General features: G+C 40.0%; 1 protein-coding gene across 3 annotated transcripts in view; it reads left to right on the top strand.

Moving 5' to 3' along the window:
• The window catches only part of Ipp (intracisternal A particle-promoted polypeptide), a 45,305-nt gene that overhangs the window by 12,917 nt on the left and 13,669 nt on the right, over positions 1–18,719 (top strand). For all 3 annotated transcript variants that reach the window (XM_057785504.1, XM_057785503.1, XM_057785505.1), the window contains exons 4-7: positions 431–586; positions 2,043–2,210; positions 9,889–10,026; positions 12,403–12,525. In XM_057785504.1, the coding sequence (XP_057641487.1) occupies positions 431–586; positions 2,043–2,210; positions 9,889–10,026; positions 12,403–12,525 (585 nt within the window). The remainder of the gene's footprint in view (positions 1–430; positions 587–2,042; positions 2,211–9,888; positions 10,027–12,402; positions 12,526–18,719) is intronic.

Below are 18,719 nucleotides of genomic sequence, written 5' to 3'. Positions count from 1 at the left end.
GATTAAAGGCGTGCGCCACCACCGCCCGGCCTATTTTAAGTAATGTTATGACTGTATGTGTGTGTGTACATATAAGTGTGGGTGCCTCCAGGGTGTGGGTGCTCATGGATATGGATCTATTTGAGCTAAAATTATAAACTGGGAACAGATCCTCTGCAAGAGCAGAATACTCCCTTAACTCTCTCTCCAACACCGATGATGACGGTATTTTCCTTGTTTTTTGTTGCTGTTTTGTTTTGTTTGTTTTTCTTTTTTGAGACTGTGTCTCACTATTTATACCAGGCTAGCCTGGAACTTGAAGAGATCCTCATGCCTCTGCCTCCTGAGTGCAGCGATTAACAGCTTGTGCTGCTCTGACTGGCCAGGAAATGTATCTTTTCAGTACTCTCTGAAAGTCTTTTAAAACACTGTCTTTTTAAATACTGTTTAGGAGTATCTGATTTTAATCTTCGAGTTGCATTGCAAACACTTCTGAAAGAATATTGTGAGGTCTGCAAGTCTCCCAAAGAGAACAAGTTTTGTAGTTTTCTGCAGACATCCAAAGTTCGACCTCGGAAGAAAGCAAGAAAATACCTGTATGCAGTAGGTAAGAAACTCTGAAAAATAATAGAAATTATTTTAGGATAAGAGCTTTTTAATAGTTTGTTGTTATTACTATGTAGTTATTACTCATATGTAAATCTATCAGAAACATTTCATGTTTAGGCTTAAGGTTAGTAAATTAAATTTGCATAATAGCATGAACACATTTAGAACTTAGTTTCTCATTCAACATTTCATTTGATGTTCTAAATCTTTGGTCTCTGATTACCTAGTTACCATCAAATGACTGTCTACAGATTTATGTATTTACTGTGTGTGTGCACATATGTACATCATGGTATGTGAGTGGATATGAAATGACACCTTATGGGAATTGGTTTTCTCATTCCACTTTGTAGGGACTGAATTCAGGTCACCAGGCTGCACAGCCATTTGCTTTTACCTGCTGAGTTACCTCACCAACACAAGAAATATTTCTGTAAAAGTTAAAATTTTGCCAGTTATAATGCATGCAACTCCAGCATTCTGAGGCTGAGGCAGGAGTGTAGTAAAGTGAAAGCCAGCTTGGGTTACATAATGAGTTCTGGGTCAACCTAGGCTACAGTATGATACTATCTTTAAAAAAAAGTTAATAATGGCCGGGCGGTGGTGGCGCACGCCTTTAATCCCAGCACTTGGGAGGCAGAGGCAGGCGGATCTCTGTGAGTTCGAGACCAGCCTGGTCTACAGAGTTAGTTCCAGGACAGGCTCCAAAACCACAGAGAAACCCTGTCTCGAAAAACCAAAAAAAAAAAAAAAAAAAGTTAATAAGCTGGTGGTGGTGGCGCACGCCTTTAATTCCCAGCACTTGGGAGACAGAAGTAGGCAGATGTCTGTGAGTTTGAGGCCAGCCTAGTCTACAAAGCAAGTTCTAGGACAGCCAGGATTGTTACACAGAGAAACCCTATCTCAAAAAACAAAAACAAGCAAACCAAAAAACCTAAATAAGTGAATTAATTAAATTTTGTTTGTTTGGTTTTTTTGTTTGTTTGTTTGTTTTTTAAGGCACTGTTTCTCTGTAGCTTTGGAGCCTGTCCTGGAACTAGCTCTTGTAGACCAGGTTGACCTCGAATTCACAGAGATCCGCCTGCCTCTGCCTCCCAAGTACTGGGATTAAAGGCGTGCACCACCACTGCCCCTATTTTTAATTTTTTAATTGAGACATATAAAAGTCATAATGAGACTTTATAATTAGACAAAGAATATTGCCTAGATGTATATTTTATACAGCCTTCTATTATAACTGAGATCATATGGTAAAACACTGAGGTTAACTTTCTTATTGCGTGTAAGTCAGGACTTGGCATAATTAAGAGTTACACATTTTATGTACTATTTTTATAGAGGTGACAAGCTCTAACTTGTATAAATCTATATATAGGGGCCTGAATATTTTTATTACTTCTGTTTTCATATTGAGCATAAGTGGTTTGCTGCGTATTTTTTCATTTTCTGCTTAGGTGGATATACACGCTTGCAGGGGGGCCGTTGGAGTGATAGCAGAGCCCTCAGCTGTGTAGAACGCTTTGATACGTTTAGTCAGTACTGGACCACTGTATCTTCACTTCACCAGGCTCGATGTGGACTTGGAGTAGCCGTTTTGGGAGGGATGGTCTACGCTATTGGAGGTAACAATAAAAATATCCCATTTCTCTTCATTAATCTACTTCGCAATGTACTTTGATCATCTTAACTATTTTTTGTTTCTTCCCCTCTTCATTAGGTGTTTTTGTTTGTTTTGTTTTGCTTTGCTTTTTTGGTTTTTTGAGACAGGGTTTCTCTGTGGCTTTGGAGCCTGTCCTGGAACTAACTCTTGTAGACCAGGCTGGCCTCAAACTCATAGGTGTTTTTAATGAAAAATTATTTACTTTTAAAATATAACCATCTCTTTGAACCTGACCTATATGCCAGTATGTACTTCATATTTAACATACCTGTATTGTCTCCCAAATCTGTGTTTTCCTCCCATGATTTGCCATATTCTGGATGGTAATGATTTGCCTACAGGGTCAGAACAAAGCATTAAACATCCTTTTTTGTTCCTTCAGTACGGAATGATTGATCTTGGGCCTCATGTATGTGAAACGATCACTACACTGAGCTAAAGCCCCGCAAACTTCAGTCATCATCCGTGTCGTCTTCCACGTCTATAGCCAGGTCATTGGCATTTATGCGTGCATATCTGCTTCAACATTGTAATACCCAATTCTTGATTTTTTTTTTTTTTGCTTTTATCTGCTGTCTGCTCTTACATTATGAATCTAATCATGTTATTGCCCTATTCTCTTTTTGTTGTTGTTTGTGTTTGAGGCAGGGTTTCCCTGTGTAGCCCTAGCTATCTTGGAACTAACTCTGTAGATCAGGCTGGTATTGCTCACAGAGATTCTCCTGCCTCGGCTTCCCAAGTGCTGGGATTAAAGGCGTGAGCCATCACCGCCGTGTTATCCTACTCTCAACCCTAGAGTAGCTCCCGGTTTACTGCTGAAAATAAACTCCAGTTTTGGGGCTGAAGATATAGCTCAGTTGGTATGATGCTTGTTTAGCATGCAGGAGGCCCAAATAAATCACAAATGGTAGTACTTGACTATAATCACAACATCAGGAGGTTGAGGTAGGAGGTCAGAAGTTCAAAGTCATTCTTAGCAGTACAGCTAGTTTGAGGTCAGCCAAGCGTACATGGAACCCAGCTCAAAAAAAAAAAAAAAAAAAAAAATAGGGAAGGGCCAGTGAGATGACTCAGCAGCCCTTCCAGGAGACCCAGGTTCTGTTCCCAGCATCCACCTGGTGGCTAACAACCTCCTGTAATTCCAGTTCCAGAGGATCTGACACCTTCTGGCCTCCGCAGACACTGAACACATGTAGTACAAGATGTTCACACAAACAAAACACCCATATATATAAAATGAAAATAAAATCTAAAAGAAAAATCCAGGACTGGGTGTAGTGGTGCTTGCTTTTATTCCCAGCACTTGTAAAGCAGATCTCTGGGTTGAAGGCCAGCCTTGTTGCCAGCCTGGTCTACAGCCAGGGCTACACAGAGAAACTCTGTCTCAAAACAAACAAACAAAGAAAAAAGAAAGAAATAGAAAAATCCAGTTCTCATTATATACTTCATGGTTTATATATGATATTTTTGTTTTTCAAGAAAAATTTTCAGTTTCTGGACTTTTTCCTCACTTTCAATTAAAAGAAATAAACATTCTCACTAAAAACTGGATCTCAGGTAAATCTAAGACCACATCTTACCTAGTGAGTTCCAGGACAGCTAGGGTTACATAGAGAGACCCTGTTTCAAAGAAACAACAAAATTAAATAAATAGGCTGGGCATGGTGGCTCATGCCTTTAATTCCAGCACTAAGAAGGCAGAGGCAGGGTCTCTGGAGTTTGAGGCTGGCCTGGTCTACATAGAGAGAGCCAGGATAGCCAGGACTAAATAGATCTTGTTTAAAAACAAAACAAATAACAAATAAACAAATAAATACTGGATCTCAGGAACAGAGAAGGAAAGCATGTGTTCAGCATAAATCATACTGTTTATCTTTTTTTTCTTTTTCTTCTTTCTAATCATACTGTTTATCAACAGTTTAGGAGCAGCAAGCCATTCATTGTTTTGGGACTTTTTTTATATCACTGGTTTTCTGCCATATTTCCAGATTCCAGCCAACAGATTCCAGGGGTCAACTTTGCAAGTAGCTCTCTAAGAATGGGTAGTCTTAAACCTGTTGTGTTAATTCTAATCTGTCCAGATGTATGCTGGAGATAACCCTCTACTGCTTTAATTTTTTTTTTTCATAGAGGGTCTTGCTATGTAGCCTTGGCTGACTTATGTATTCCAGAGTTGCCTCAAGCTCCTTTTGTACCTGCGGGTGAACCTGCCTCCACCTTCCAAATGCTAGGGTCAAGGTGATACATGGTGGTGGGGACCAGTCAAGTGCTCAGTGCAACAGACAAGAGTTCTATCAGCAGGATTAGAGCCCAACCCTTCTACCCTACATTTTTTTCTTCTTTTCATGATCTTTTTCTGATAAACAGATACTTTCAGGTTTAGTGTAATCCTATCTATTTTTTTCCCTCTTTTAAGTTCATCTATCTTAAGAAATGTTTATTCAAAACTCATGGTCTTATATACCTTTTTTAAATTAAAATTTTATTGTTTTATTGTTACATTTATGTATATAATAAACTTGAAATTGAATTTTTATGGATAATATGCAATAAGGAAAGGGTTATTTTCTCTACATAAATAACCAGTTATCACGGCTGGCATAAAAGACTTACTCCCCCGTCATCGTACTAACTTTGACATTCCTGGAATGTCACATTTCTTTAGTTTTTTATCTGTCCCAATCTTAATTACTTTCGCTCTATTAAAAACAATCTTAGTTTAGGGCCTGCGAGATGACTCAGCAGATAAGGGTGATTACCACCTCACCTAAGGATGTGAGTTTTCTGTGTGCTGGTTAATGTTTAGTCAGTTTGACATAAGATACAGTCATTGGGGAAGAAAGAATCTTTTTGTTTTGTTTTGTTTTTTTTAAAACAGGGTTTCTCTGTATAGCTTTGGAGCCTGTCTTGAAACTTGCTCTGTAGACCAGGCTGGCCTTGAACTCACAGAGCTCTGTCTGCCTCTGCCTCCTAAGTGCTGGGATTAAAGGCGTGCGCCACCACCACCAGTAGAAAGAATCTCAGTAGAGAAAATGCCCTCATTGTGTTGGCTTGCACCCTAGCTTGTTGGGTATTTTCTTAATTGATGGGTGATGTGGGAGGACCCATCATACTGTGGGTGGTGCCACCTCTGGGCAGGTGATCCCGGGTGCTATAAGAAAGCAGGTTGAGCAAGCCATGAATAGCAAGCCAATCAACAACATTCCCTCATGACTTCTGCATCAACTCCTGCCTCCAGGTTCCTGCCTTGAGCTGCTGTGCTGACTTCCCTAAGTGTTGGACTACAAACTGTAAAATGAACTAAATAAATCCTTTCCTCCCCATGTTGCTTATGGTCATGGTGTTTTATCATAGCAATAGAAACCCTACCTGTAACACTGTGTAACCCACATTGTTGACAGAGACAACCAAACCCTGCGAGTTGTCTTATTATCTTCATGTGTATACACATTCCCACTCCTACCCTCCTAAAGAAAACAAAACAAAAAAAATTAACATATGCCAGAGTTGTTTTTCTCTCATAATTCTTTTCTGTTAAGGTCTGACTGTTCTTGGTTGGTTGTACTTTGTCTTAGTGAGTTTTTCATTTTTGTGAAGAGACACAATGGCCATGATAATTCTTATAAAGGAAAGCATTTAATTGGGGCTGGCTTACATTGTCAGAGGTTTAATCCATAATCAGCATGGTGGGGCACATGAGGGCACACAGGCAGACATGGTGCTGGAGATGCTGAGATCTGTCTCCTCTGGTCACTGTGAGAGACATTGGCCTGGCTTGATCATTTGAAACCCCCAAGCCCCCCTCATGACATACTTCCTCCAAAAGGCCACACCTCCTAATCCCTATCAAGTAGTGCCACTTACCATTGACCAGGCATTCAAATATATGAGCCTATTGGGACCATTCCTATTTAAACCACCACATACTTCTATGTCAATTTTTTCCCACAATTTCCATATGCTTTTATTTAAATTGATATGTCATGGTAAATCATAAAAAATGTAAATTATAACACATTGAAATTCAACTTTAAGAAATTTTCAAAGCAGTAGCAAACTAATTTTTTGGAGGGGTGGCTATACCAGTTTTGGAATTGCTTTTAAATACATTTTAAGAATTGGACTGAGCAAGACAGTGATGGTGCATGTCTTTAATCCCAGCACTCAAGAGGCAGAAGCAGATAGATCTTTGTGAGTTCAAGGCCAGCTTGGTCTACAGAACTAGTTCCATGATAGCCAGGACTGTTATTTAGAGAAACTTTGTCTCAGAAAACCAAAAAAATAAAATAAAAATGTATATTAGTTTATGGATAATTATCCTTTTTTTTTTGTTTTTGTTTTTTGTTTTTCGAGACAGGGTTTCTCTGTGGCTTTGGAGCCTGTCCTGGAACTAGCTCTTGTAGACCAGGCTGGTCTCGAACTCACAGAGATTCACCTGCCTCTGCCTCCCAAGTGCTGGGATTAAAGGCGTGCCCCACCACCGCCCGGTGATAATTATCATCTTTACATAAACTTTTTCCAGTTGAGTTTTTAGGTTGACCCACAGTCATCTGTTTCATTATAGCATTTGGCTTCCTCCCCTACTGTCCTCTTCTCCTTTTTGCTGATCCTCCTCATCCCCAATAGTCCTCCCTTTTGCTTTTATTTCACGTGTATTCCATTACCTTTCATGGCTTTTTTCCTTCTCCCTGCTTAAGGTCTTTTTCTCCCTCTTGGAGTTATGCTGACATTTCTTAAAGGATTTATTTATGTTATTTTGTGTATATGAGTGTTTTGTTTACATATGTGCACCATATATGTGCGATGCCTGAGGAGGTCAAAAGAGGATTGATCCATTGGAATGGGATTATGGATGGTTTGGAGCCATCATGTGGGTGCTGGGAACTGAATCCTGGTCTTCTGCAAAAGCAGCACATGCTTTTAAATGCTGAGCCAACCCTCCAGTCCCCATTCTATCTCTTTACAGTTTATGAACATGATACACCTTCATTTTTCTAAATGTTCCTTATTTTAGAATTTTATCTAGTTCATTTTAAGAATTTTATTTTGAGACAGGGTCTCACTATAGGCTGACTTTGAAGTCACAGAAGTCCCTTTGCCTCTGCCTACTGAGTATTGGGAATAAAGCAGCGCACCACCATGCCCCAGTATATAAATTCTGTCAATTGGTACTTTTCTAATTTATGGTTAGATTTATGTGCTCATGTGTGTGCATGCGTGTGTGCATGCATTTGTGTGTGTGTTATGCAGATTGAACCTAAGGCTTCATGGATGAATGCTAAGCATATCCCTTCTTCCCAGCCAGTCCCCCGCTGTAGCGCACCATGCCCATCTTTGCTCTATGAGCTACCATACAGTTCGTGAACCGGGCAAGGGGCTGGAGATGGAAACACACAAAGACGCACAGACAGAGACACGGGTCATACTTGAAGCCAAAATGCCCCAAAAATGCCCCCTTTATTGTGTCCAGGGGCAGCTTATATAGGGATAGCCACGCCCCAGCCAAACCCACCAGAAATCACTCCCCTGCCATCAGGAACTCCCGAGGGTCTCTTGTGTGTGTGCCCAGAGCAGCTGCAGGCTGTCTCAGAGCAGAGTTTCCCAGGAAAACAAGTTGTTTACAAGAAATTCAGGATCTGGGGGTTCACTGCTCCCAACACCCCACTTACTTTCATCTTTTGGTGTGTGTGATGTTGCTACTGGGTTTTATTAGCTGCTTGCATGTACATAGGTACAGGTTATTTACCAGAGTAAATACCTACCCTAAGCTATTAAGTATAGTGTATTTTATTTTATTTTATTTATTTATTTTTTAAATATTTATTTATTATGTGTACAATATTCTGTCTGTGTGTATGTCTGCAGGCCAGACCTCACTACAGATGGTTGTGAGCCACCATGTGGTTGCCAGGAATTGAACTCAGGATCTTTGGAAGAGCAGGCAATGCTCTTAACCTCTGAGCCATCTCTCCAGCCCCCAGAATAGTGTATTTTAAAATTCTATTTTAAGAACATAGTTTCTTCCTCTTTCGGGTCTTGGCTCCAAGATGACAAAAAAAAGAAGAAATGATGGTCTTGCCAAAAAAGCCTGTGGCTGTGTACGGTCCATTCACTGCACAGACTGCGCCCAGTGTGCGCCCCAGGACAAGGCCGTTAAGCAGTTGGACACTGGGAACAGTGCAGAGGCTGCTGCTGTCAGACACATGGGTACAGGAAGTGTTTCTATGCTCATGTGCTTCCCAAACTCTATGTCAAGCTGCATTACTGCATGAGCTGTGCTATTCATAGCAAAGTAGTCAGGAATCGATCTTGTGAAGCCTGGGAGGACTGAACACCCCCACCACTATCTAGGCCTGCTGCACCACGACCTCCACCAAAGCTCCTGGATAGAGGCGGCTTTATAAAGACAGAAGGAAAAGACACCTGGGAAAAATAAAATGGGACTTATACTAAAAAAAAAAAAAAAAAAAAAGTTTCTTTAATTTTGTTGTTGCTACATTTGGATTATAATTACTTTAAAATCAAATTGTGCCAGGTCGTAAACCTAAATTATTACCTGAAAAGAAATGGGAGTGTTAAAATGAAAATTGTTTCCTCAAAATTTACATGAATTGTTTAAGTGGTAGAGTTAGAAATAATTAGAAAATCCTGTGCCTTTGTTCCATAAATTGTTTTTTTTTTTTTTTTAAATATTTATTTATTTATTTATTTATTATGTATGCAATATTCTGTCTGTGTGTGTGCCTGTAGGCCAGCAGAGGGCACCAGACCCCATTACAGATGGTTGTGAGCCACCATGTAGTTGCTGGGAATTGAACTCAGGACCTTTGGAAGAGCAGGCAATGCTCTTAACCGCTGAGCCATCTCTCCAGCCCCTGTTCCATAAATTGTTGTGTTTTTTTTTTTCTATTTTTGCTTTTTGAGGGGCCACTACCCAGCTCCTAAATAAATCTTACACAGATGCTTATTCTTAGCAATAAATGCCCGGCCTTAGCTTGGTTTCTTTTTTTTTTTTTTTTTTTTTTTTGGTTTTTCAAGACAGGGTTTCTCTGTGGCTTTGGAGCCTGGCCTGGAACTAGCTCTTGTAGACCAGGCTGGTCTCGAACTCACAGAGATCCGCCTGCCTCTGCCTCCCAAGTGCTGGGATTAAAGGCGTGCGCCACCATCGCCTGGCTTGCCTCTGGATTTTTGTCTTTCTAGCTTCTATATATCCTACTTTCCTCCTTACTCCATGGCTGGCCCCCAGTTTCTTCCCCATCTTCCTGATTTCTCCTTCTGTTTATACTGACTGCCAGCCACGCCTATCCTTGCTCCTGCCTTGCTATTGGCCGTTCATCTCTTTATTAGACCATCAAGTGTTTTAGACAGGCACAGTAACACAGCTTCACAGAGTTCAACAAATGCAGTGTAAACAAAAGTCACACACCTGAAAATAGTATTCCGCAACAGTAATGGTCTTTAATAAATGGCAGTGCTTTTATTTAAAAATACTGCTTGCTAGGCAAAGACTTTTAATGGCTGTTTTAAAATTAGACCTAATGGTTGATTTCTGAAAACAGAGAATGTTAATGCTGATGAATATTGTATTCTAATTCTATTCTTTTAGCATCACTAAACCTGATGTTTCTTTTTTTAATCAGGTGAAAAGGATTCAATGATTTTTGACTGTACTGAATGCTATGACCCAGTTACTAAACAATGGACAACTGTTGCTTCAATGAATCACCCCCGCTGTGGCTTGGGAGTATGTGTGTGCTACGGGGCTATCTATGCTTTGGGTAACTATGCTGTTTGATCTAAGAACAACTACAACTTTAGAGACTTTCCTTACTGGCATAAGAAATTTGCATCTAGATTTAGGGTTGGAAGAGTCAAGGTGTATCTCTGGTAGTTCAAGGCCAGCCTGGTTTATGTAGTTAGTTCCAGGCCGTGGTGAGACCATGTCTTGGGGAAAAAAAAAAAGTATATCTTTTTAGCTTTGTAAGTTTTTGTTTGTTTGTTTGTTTTGTTTTTTAAGACAAGATCTCACTTTGTAGCTCAGGCTGCCCTAGAAACACTGAACTTGCCATTCTCTTGCTTCTCCTTCTTGAGTGCTGGAGCCATCACTAAGGTATTGGCTGTGATAAATGGAGAAGGGGCCGTTACTCTGGCGCTGGCACTCTCACGGTTTACTGCAAACACCCTACACAGCGAGTTCCAGGCCAGCCTGAGATACATAATACTGCTCTCAAAATACAAAACACTAGCACCTAACGCTCAGGGGTCATTGCCAAAGAGGGGATGGAAAGAGTGTAGGTCAGGTTACTGAGACTATCTTCTAGGAATGTCGGATACACTGTAATGTCTCACCAAAATGGCTACTGACACATGAGCTGAAGAAGGGCAGCAGCAGAAGTACTAACATGGATGCAGGGCAGCCCACAGGGCCTCAACTCTAACAAAGAATTACTGGCAACCAAGAGATGCTGAGAGAGGAGAAATAACCTCCCCCAGGAAAGAATACACCAGTTGGTTATCCAATACCAAATGGTCAACCTTGAAAACATACATACAAGTAACATGTAGATTTAGCAGGTTGTACTTATATATTTAGGAATATATATACATATATATATAACTAATAAAAATTTAAAGAAATAAAGAAAGAGTATATAGGAGAGTTTGAAGGGAGGAAAGAGAAGGAAGAAATAATGTAATTATAATTTCAAAAAGTAAAATAATAAGTAACAAATAATAAAAAATAAACTAACTTAAAAATAAGCACAACACAAAAATAAATGGTGCAGAGGCAGAGGCAGGCAGATCTCTCTGCGTTCAAGGCCAGCCTGGCGTATATAGTGAGCTTTAGGCAGCGAGGGGTACACAGTGATACCCTGTCTCAAACAAACCTGTAGAATATTTAGAAAAATGAAAAGCCTTTTTGAAGTCTCTAAATTCCTACTAAATAAGCAGTATACTGTTGTTTGACTTAGAATTGACCTTCATAAGTATTAACAATTTTGAAGGTATAGAAGTCATGTTAAAAACTAATTTGGAGGGGGCTGGAGAGATGGCTCAGTGGTTAAGAGCACTGACTGCTCTTCCAGAAGTCCTGAGTTCAATTCCCAGCAACCACATGGTGGCTCACAGCCATCTATAATGAGACCTGGCGCCCCCTTCTGGCTTGCGGGCACACATGGAAGGAATGCTGTACACATAATAAATAAATAAATAAATATTTAAAAAAAAAAAAACTAATTTGGAGCCGGGCGGTGGTGGCACACGCCTTTAATCCCAGCACTCGGGAGGCACAGGCAGGCGGATCTCTGGGAGTTCGAGGCCAGCTGGTCTACAAGAGCTAGTTCCGGGACAGGCACCAAAGCTACAGAGAAACCCTGTCTCAAAAAACCAAAAAACCAAAAACAAAAACAAAAAACAAAAAAAAAAAAACTAATTTGGTAGACCATGCCTGAACTGAGCATCCAGGAGGCAGAGACAGGCAGATCTCTGTGAGTTTAAGGCCAGTCTGGTCTACATAGTGAGTTCCAGGACACCTTGGAATACATGGTGAGACCTTGTATTAAAAAAAAAAATTAAAGTTAAAATAATAAGGAAAGAATGAATGAAAGAACAAAAGAAAAGAAAAAAATAGTTTTGGGGTAAAGTGTATTAGTGCATATCTTTGGAGACAAGATTTCTCTGTATAGCACTGACTGTCCTAGAACTTGCTTTGTAGATCAGGCTAGGCTTGAACTCTTAGATATATACTTCTGCCTCTGCCTCCTAAATGCTGGGATTAAAGGTGTGAGCCATCATCTCTTGGCTGTTATTTATATCTTTAATCCTAGCACTCTGGAGGCAGATGCAGGCAGGTCTCTGTGGGTTCCAGAATAGCCAGAGTTATGTAGTGAAAATTACAAAAATTTTTAAAAAATTTTGGAAAATTCATGTTTCTCATACTATACTAAAGTTTTCTGTTTGTTTTACTCTGTAATGAGCAAATCTGAACTTTACTTATGATTACATCCCGATTTTTCATGTCAGCTTGGACAGATCACTCTGGTTTCTGTGGACTTACCTGTAATATGAAATGGTTGGATTAGGTGGTTTCTAAAATCTTTGTCATAAATAAAATTCCTTTATCTTAGAAATGATTATTTTTTGTTTTGTTCCAGGTGGGTGGGTTGGAGCTGAGATTGGCAACACCATTGAACGATTTGATCCTGATGAAAATAAATGGGAAGTTGTTGGCAACATGGCTGTGCCTCGCTACTACTTTGGGTGCTGTGAAATGCAAGGTAATGCCTTTATAAGATACTTTTTCTGTTCAGTTACATTCAGCATTTACATTTGGTATATATGTATGTATGTGTGTGTTGGCTTAGAATTGACCTTGATTAGTGTAATAATTTTGAAAATACGGAAGTCATGTTAAAAAATAGATTTGGGCTGGGCGGTGGTGGCGTATGCCTTTTATCCCAGCACTCAGGAGGCAGAGGCAGGCAGATCTCTGAGTTTGAGGCCAACCTGGTCTACAAGAGCTAGTTCCAGGACAGGCAACAAAGCAAGACAGAGAATGCCTCCCCCCACCCAATAAAATAAAATAAAATGAAATAAAATGGTTTTGAGACAGGCCAGCCTGTCATCCAGGCCATGGGCGGGTAGCACTGCTATGATCAACAGGCATGTAGTTGGTAAATGGGAGAGAAGGAGAATCAGAGTGGGTTGTGCAATGCGGAGGAAAGCAGAACTGAAGACACCAAGATGGTGAGGAACAGGCTATTATGGGTGGCCGATGCTACCACTTGGGGTCCAGTCACGTCTGACCTGTGCTACAGCAGCCCAAGGCCTTACTTGAGTCTATGGCCCCAACCTCGGCTGGGATCTGTGTTGGGGTTTGTGACCCACATTACCTGAGAAGGCCTACAGATGCCTGTGGCCTGGGCCTGAGGCCATATTGATGTCCAAGGGCCATGCTGCCACTGGGGGCATACTAATCTGAATGACCTGTGCTGCCAGTCATGGCCATGGTGATTTCCGGGCCTGAGCTGCAGCAAGGGCTGGGTCCATGGCCCTACCATCCTTCCTTGGTCTGTGTTCATGTCTGAGGGTTTGTTACCACCAGGAACCATGGGAGAGCTGGCCCTGACCCTTCCTTGAGGAGTTGGTCCTGATGGAGGCCTGAACTGACCACCTCAGCTACCACCCAGGTTCACATCCAAGGCTTTGAGTTAGTCTACCTCATCTACTCTAAGATCTGCTAGAGTGTGCAAAGGGACAGGAGCTGCAGAACCATAGCCACAGGATCTCCATGACTCAGGGCAACAGCAAGATATCCAAAAGAAGTTTCGGTGAGGGTCCAGTGTTGATGGTGTACCAGAAACTAGAGGTCTTCAACTAGACCAACAACTCATTGCAATAAACATTTGCAAATAAAGCTGTTTGGGCAAAAGAATATACTACTTAATACATTGTAGCTCCCAAGGCCACTAGAACAAATGAATATGTGATGGAGAGGAGGGAAATATGGAGGAGTAGAAAATATTTTTATGTTGTGGGTGAGGCGGACTTAGAAGGACTGTTAAATGAGTGGGATTGGAGTGCATATTGTGAAATTCCCAAAGAATCAAAAGAAAATATGAGAAAAAAAATAGTTTTGTGGAGCCAGGCATGGTGGTGCACACCTTTAGTCCCAGCACTTGGGGGCAGAGGCAAGCAGATCTCTCTATAAAATATATATATATATATATATTTGTATAAAATTCTGTGTATAAAAATAGTTTGAGGGGCGGACAAGATGGCGCAGCAGTTAAAGGAGTTTCCACAATGTCTGACTGGAACCCACACGGTAAAAGGAGAAAACCACCTCCTGCAAATTGTCTACTGAGCTCCACACCTGGGCTATGGCATGCACACAAACTAAATAGGTGTAAATTAAAAAACTAATTGAGGCCCTGTTTTCACAATATATTATAAGATATGTTATTGAAGGATTAATGTTAGTTAATGTAGTTAGTTAATAATAGTAATATAGAAGTTCTGGCTTTTACTTCTTATATTACTGACATTTTATTTGTGTATTGCTAAAATAATGTTGCTGTAATGAAGAAAACTAAGTTAAAACTTCAGATAGAGACTGAGTATGATGGTGCATGCCTTTAAGTCCAATACTTGGGAGGTAGAAGCAGGTGGATCTCTGTGAGTTGGAGACCAGCCTTGTCTACACAGACAAACCCTGTTTCAAAACAAAAACAAAAACTTCAGATAGGTGCTAGAGAAATGGCTTAGTGGGTAAATATGCCTGCTGACAAGGCTAACAACCTGATTTTGATACCCAGGACCCAAATGGTGGGCTGTAATTGTTTTTTGTTTTTTTTTTCTTCTTTGGGGATCTTTACCCTAGGGGTCACATGCCTTTAATACCAGCACTAGAGAGGAATGAATATAAGGTGGGATGAGACAGTTCTATCTCAGTTTGAGGATTTTTTAGAGGCAAGTGCCCTCTAGTGGCTTGGATGCTTTGCTTTTCTTCAGATTGAACCCTAATGTCTGTCTCTGGGTTTTTATTATTCGTGCTACATTTGGAGCTCAATGTTTGGGGTATGAACTCATGAAAAAGCCATTTGCCTGATGCCTTTTAGCCAGTGGCACAGGCTGAACTGCATTGCCCCCCCGCCCCCACCCGGGCTGCACTTGGGACTCCAGCCCCACCTGACCAGGATTTTTTTCTTTTATTCCTCAAGCCTCTCAGTCCCTTGTGTGGTTTTTCAGACAACCAGCTCTCTTTCTCCTCCCTTCCCTCCCTCCCTCCCTCTCTCTCTCTCTTCCTCCCTCTCTCCACCATGCATTGCTGGCTCTCCCTTAACCCCTTCTTGGTCTCCTGCCAAACTAAGTAGCTGCCTTGAAATCCAGTCAGGCCTTTCTACACAACATCAATAAACCTCACATCTTCATCAACATCCTTAGTAGATTTGGTAAGACACTTGGGAATTCTTAAAGGGAGGAATTAGTTAAAAGAGAGAGGTTTGTTTTTTTTAAACCACATTAAAAAATGGGAAAAACTATTATAATGAAGGGATTTGGGTCTCTGTATGATGATATGCTAGACAGATTAAAAATGGAATGATTAAATGAGAGGATATCTAATTTAGATGGGATTTATGTAATATCAGTTATAAACATTATCAGCTTTATCATTTTTTCTTATCATTAAAAAGTTAGCTAATCGAGTGCTAAGATACAGAAAAACCTAATAAAACAGATCATAGATATTCAAATCTAATTTAACGGAGAGCCAATTTCAGCATTGCATTATAAGAATAGAGAGAATCGGCCGGGCGGTGGTGGCGCACGCCTTTAATCCCAGCACTTGGGAGGCAGAGGCAGGCGGATCTCTGTGAGTTCGAGACCAGCCTGGTCTACAAGAGCTAGTTCCAGGACAGGCTCCAAAGCCACAGAGAAACCCTGTCTCGAAAAACCAAAAAAAAAAAGAATAGAGAGAATCAGCCTAACGTCTTCAGACAACCAACCTTAATATATCCAGTAACCTTACAGGAATTGCCAAATGGCAGAGGCTCTATCACAGCTAATTAGACTCCCGGGCCAGCGTTAGATTTAAGGAGATTCAAGGAAGCAATAGTCTCACATGGCATGCATTCACCTTTGGTGAAGAAAATGACTAGTGGTCAGTTTGTAATAGAGTTATCCCTAACAATTAAATAGATATGGAAAAGATGTTTTAGAGCCTGGTCCACAATTACAGTGGAGTACCTGGTTCAGATAAGAGGCTAAGATTATTGAACAGAGTAAAGCTAAAGATAGAGATATTTCCCAAGATCAAATTCATGGAGAAAGAGACTACGCTATTATAGAAAGGCAGGCTGTATATGATGACCACACCCTGGATTTATGTCTGGATTTGAGTGCTTGGGACAGAATTGGAGAAATAGGAAAGAAAATTGAGTGATTTACTAAAGTTTACAAGTCCAAAGAAGCCTTTACCGATTTCTTACAAAGATTGACTTCAGCAGTGAATAGAATGATACCAAATTCAGAAACTAGACAAATCATAATTAAATCTCTGGCTTTTGAAAATGCCAGTTCTCTATGCAAAAGGATAATTAGGCTATTAAAGGCAAGGTCAGCACCTTTGGAGGAATGGTTTTGAGATATAATTAATATTGAATCTCATGGACATGATGATGCATGGATAGGAGAAATGGTTTCCAGAGGTTTGAGAAAAAAATGAAATATCAGATGTTATAATTGTGGCAAACAAGGTCACCTTAAAAGGGATTGTAGATGGGGCATTCCTAGAAACAATTTTTTTTTCTAGGAATAATCTTTTCAGAACACCCCTCCCTTCTGGATTATGCAGAAGGTGTAGCATAGGTAGGCATTGGACTAATGAATGTAGGTCAAGGAGGAATATTCATGGTAGTTCTTTGCCATCAGGAAACTCCATGAGCAGCCTCTTGCAGGCCCCTATGCCTAATCCAGTTCAATCATTTCCTGCCATCATAAAGGAAATTTCTTTCCATTAAAAAAAAAACCCAATAACTATTGTAAGAAACCATAGTGCTCTGGATAATAGAACAACTATAGAAGAAAGAACAAAAAATTCAGGAGAAACCATAAAGGGAGTATTTTAACAAACTTCTCTAAATGAACAAAGACCAAAATTTAAAATATGAATAAATGACATTGTTATTGAAGTCTGTTAGACACAGGTGCAGATATAATAATAATTCCACCATAATCTTGGCATCCAAATTGGTCTCTTTAGGATGTAAATGTTCAGTTTTTAGGGACTGGAACTTTATCTCAGGTAAAGCAGAGTGCAAGATGGACCAGAAGAACAGAGAGGAATAATCAAACCATATGTAGCTAACATAACAATGAATTTGTATGGACATGATTTGTTACAGCAATGGAATACTCAGATTAACATTCCCCCAATCTTAGAATCAAACCATAAATTAATGTATGTTTCTGGGAAAAATATTACAAGATACTATAAAGAACAGTCACCAACTATTCAGTTTGTACAACAAAAATGGCACAGCAGCTGCTAATATTTCAAAGGCACCAACAGCCCAACCTTTAAAATGGTTGACAGACAAACCTGTATGGGTTGAGCAATGACCTTTAACAAAAGGGAAATTGCAGGCTTTAGAACAGCTGATACAGGAGCAATTAGATGCTCGCATATTGAAGAATCAACCAACCCTTGGAATTCTCCTGTATTTTTTGTTAAAAAGAAATCTGGAAAATGAAGATCTAAGAACTCTTTACAAGGTGATTCAGTCAGTGGGCTGTCTACTGTCTGGCATTCCTTTGCCTTCTTTATTGCCCAAAGGATGGCCGCTTATAGTTTAAAAGATTGTTTCTTCACTATACCTATACAAGAAAAAGACAGAAAAATTTGCCTTCACTGTGCCTGCTTATAATAATTCTGAGCCTGCTAAAAGATACCAATGGAAGTTTCTCCCACAGGAAATGTTAAATAGCCTTACTCTGTGCCAGTATTTTGTAAGTCAGCCTTTGGAAATGATATATAAGCAATTTTCTGAATCTATAGCTTACCATTACATGGACAACATTTTTCTATCTAATTCAAATATATATACTTTAGAAAAAAACATTTAAAGAAGTAAAGGAAAATTTATCTTGTTGGGGATTACAAATTACTCCTGATAAAAATGCAAAGAGGAGATTCTATTAATTATTTAGGTTATAAAATAGGTTTACAAAAAATTATACCCCGCCGGGCGATGGTGGCGCACGCCTTTAATCCCAGCACTCGGGAGGCAGAGGCAGGCGGATCTCTGTGAGTTCGAGACCAGCCTGGTCTACAAGAGCTAGTTCCAGGACAGGCTCCAAAGCCACAGAGAAACCCTGTCTCGAAAAACCCAAAAAAAAAAAAAAAAAAAAAAATTATACCCCAAAAGGAGCAAATTAGGAGATACAGATTATAGACTCTGAATGACTTCCAAAGATTACTAGAAGACATTTCTCGTTAGTGGCCAACATTGGGATGGATCCTGATGATCTGATTAATTTGAACAAAACCTTAGATGGTGGCAAGGGTTTAAATTGTTCCAGGGAATTATCAGCTGAGAGAGAACTGACTTTGGTTGAAGAAAAATTACATAAGGCCCATGTGGATCATGTGAATCCAAATCTTTTTTTTTTTTTTTTTTTTTTTTTTTTTTTTGGTTTTTCGAGACAGGGTTTCTCTGTGGCTTTGGAGCCTGTCCTGGAACTAGCTCTGTAGACCAGGCTAGTCTCGAACTCACAGAGATCCGCCTGCCTCTGCCTCCCGAGTGCTGGGATTAAGTGAATCCAAATCTTAACTGCACTCTGGTCATATTACCCTCCAAACATTCCTCTACAGGAATTTTAATGTAGAGGGAAGATGTTATCTTAGAATGGATCTTTTTGCCACATAAACCAAGTAAAAAAATTAAAAACTTATGCAGAAAAGGTCTTT

Source organism: Chionomys nivalis, chromosome 11, assembly GCF_950005125.1.
Source record: "Chionomys nivalis chromosome 11, mChiNiv1.1, whole genome shotgun sequence".
Lineage (NCBI taxonomy): Eukaryota > Metazoa > Chordata > Mammalia > Rodentia > Cricetidae > Chionomys > Chionomys nivalis.
Note: the sequence above shows the minus strand (reverse complement) of the source record. Positions and strands in the feature narration are given on the sequence as shown.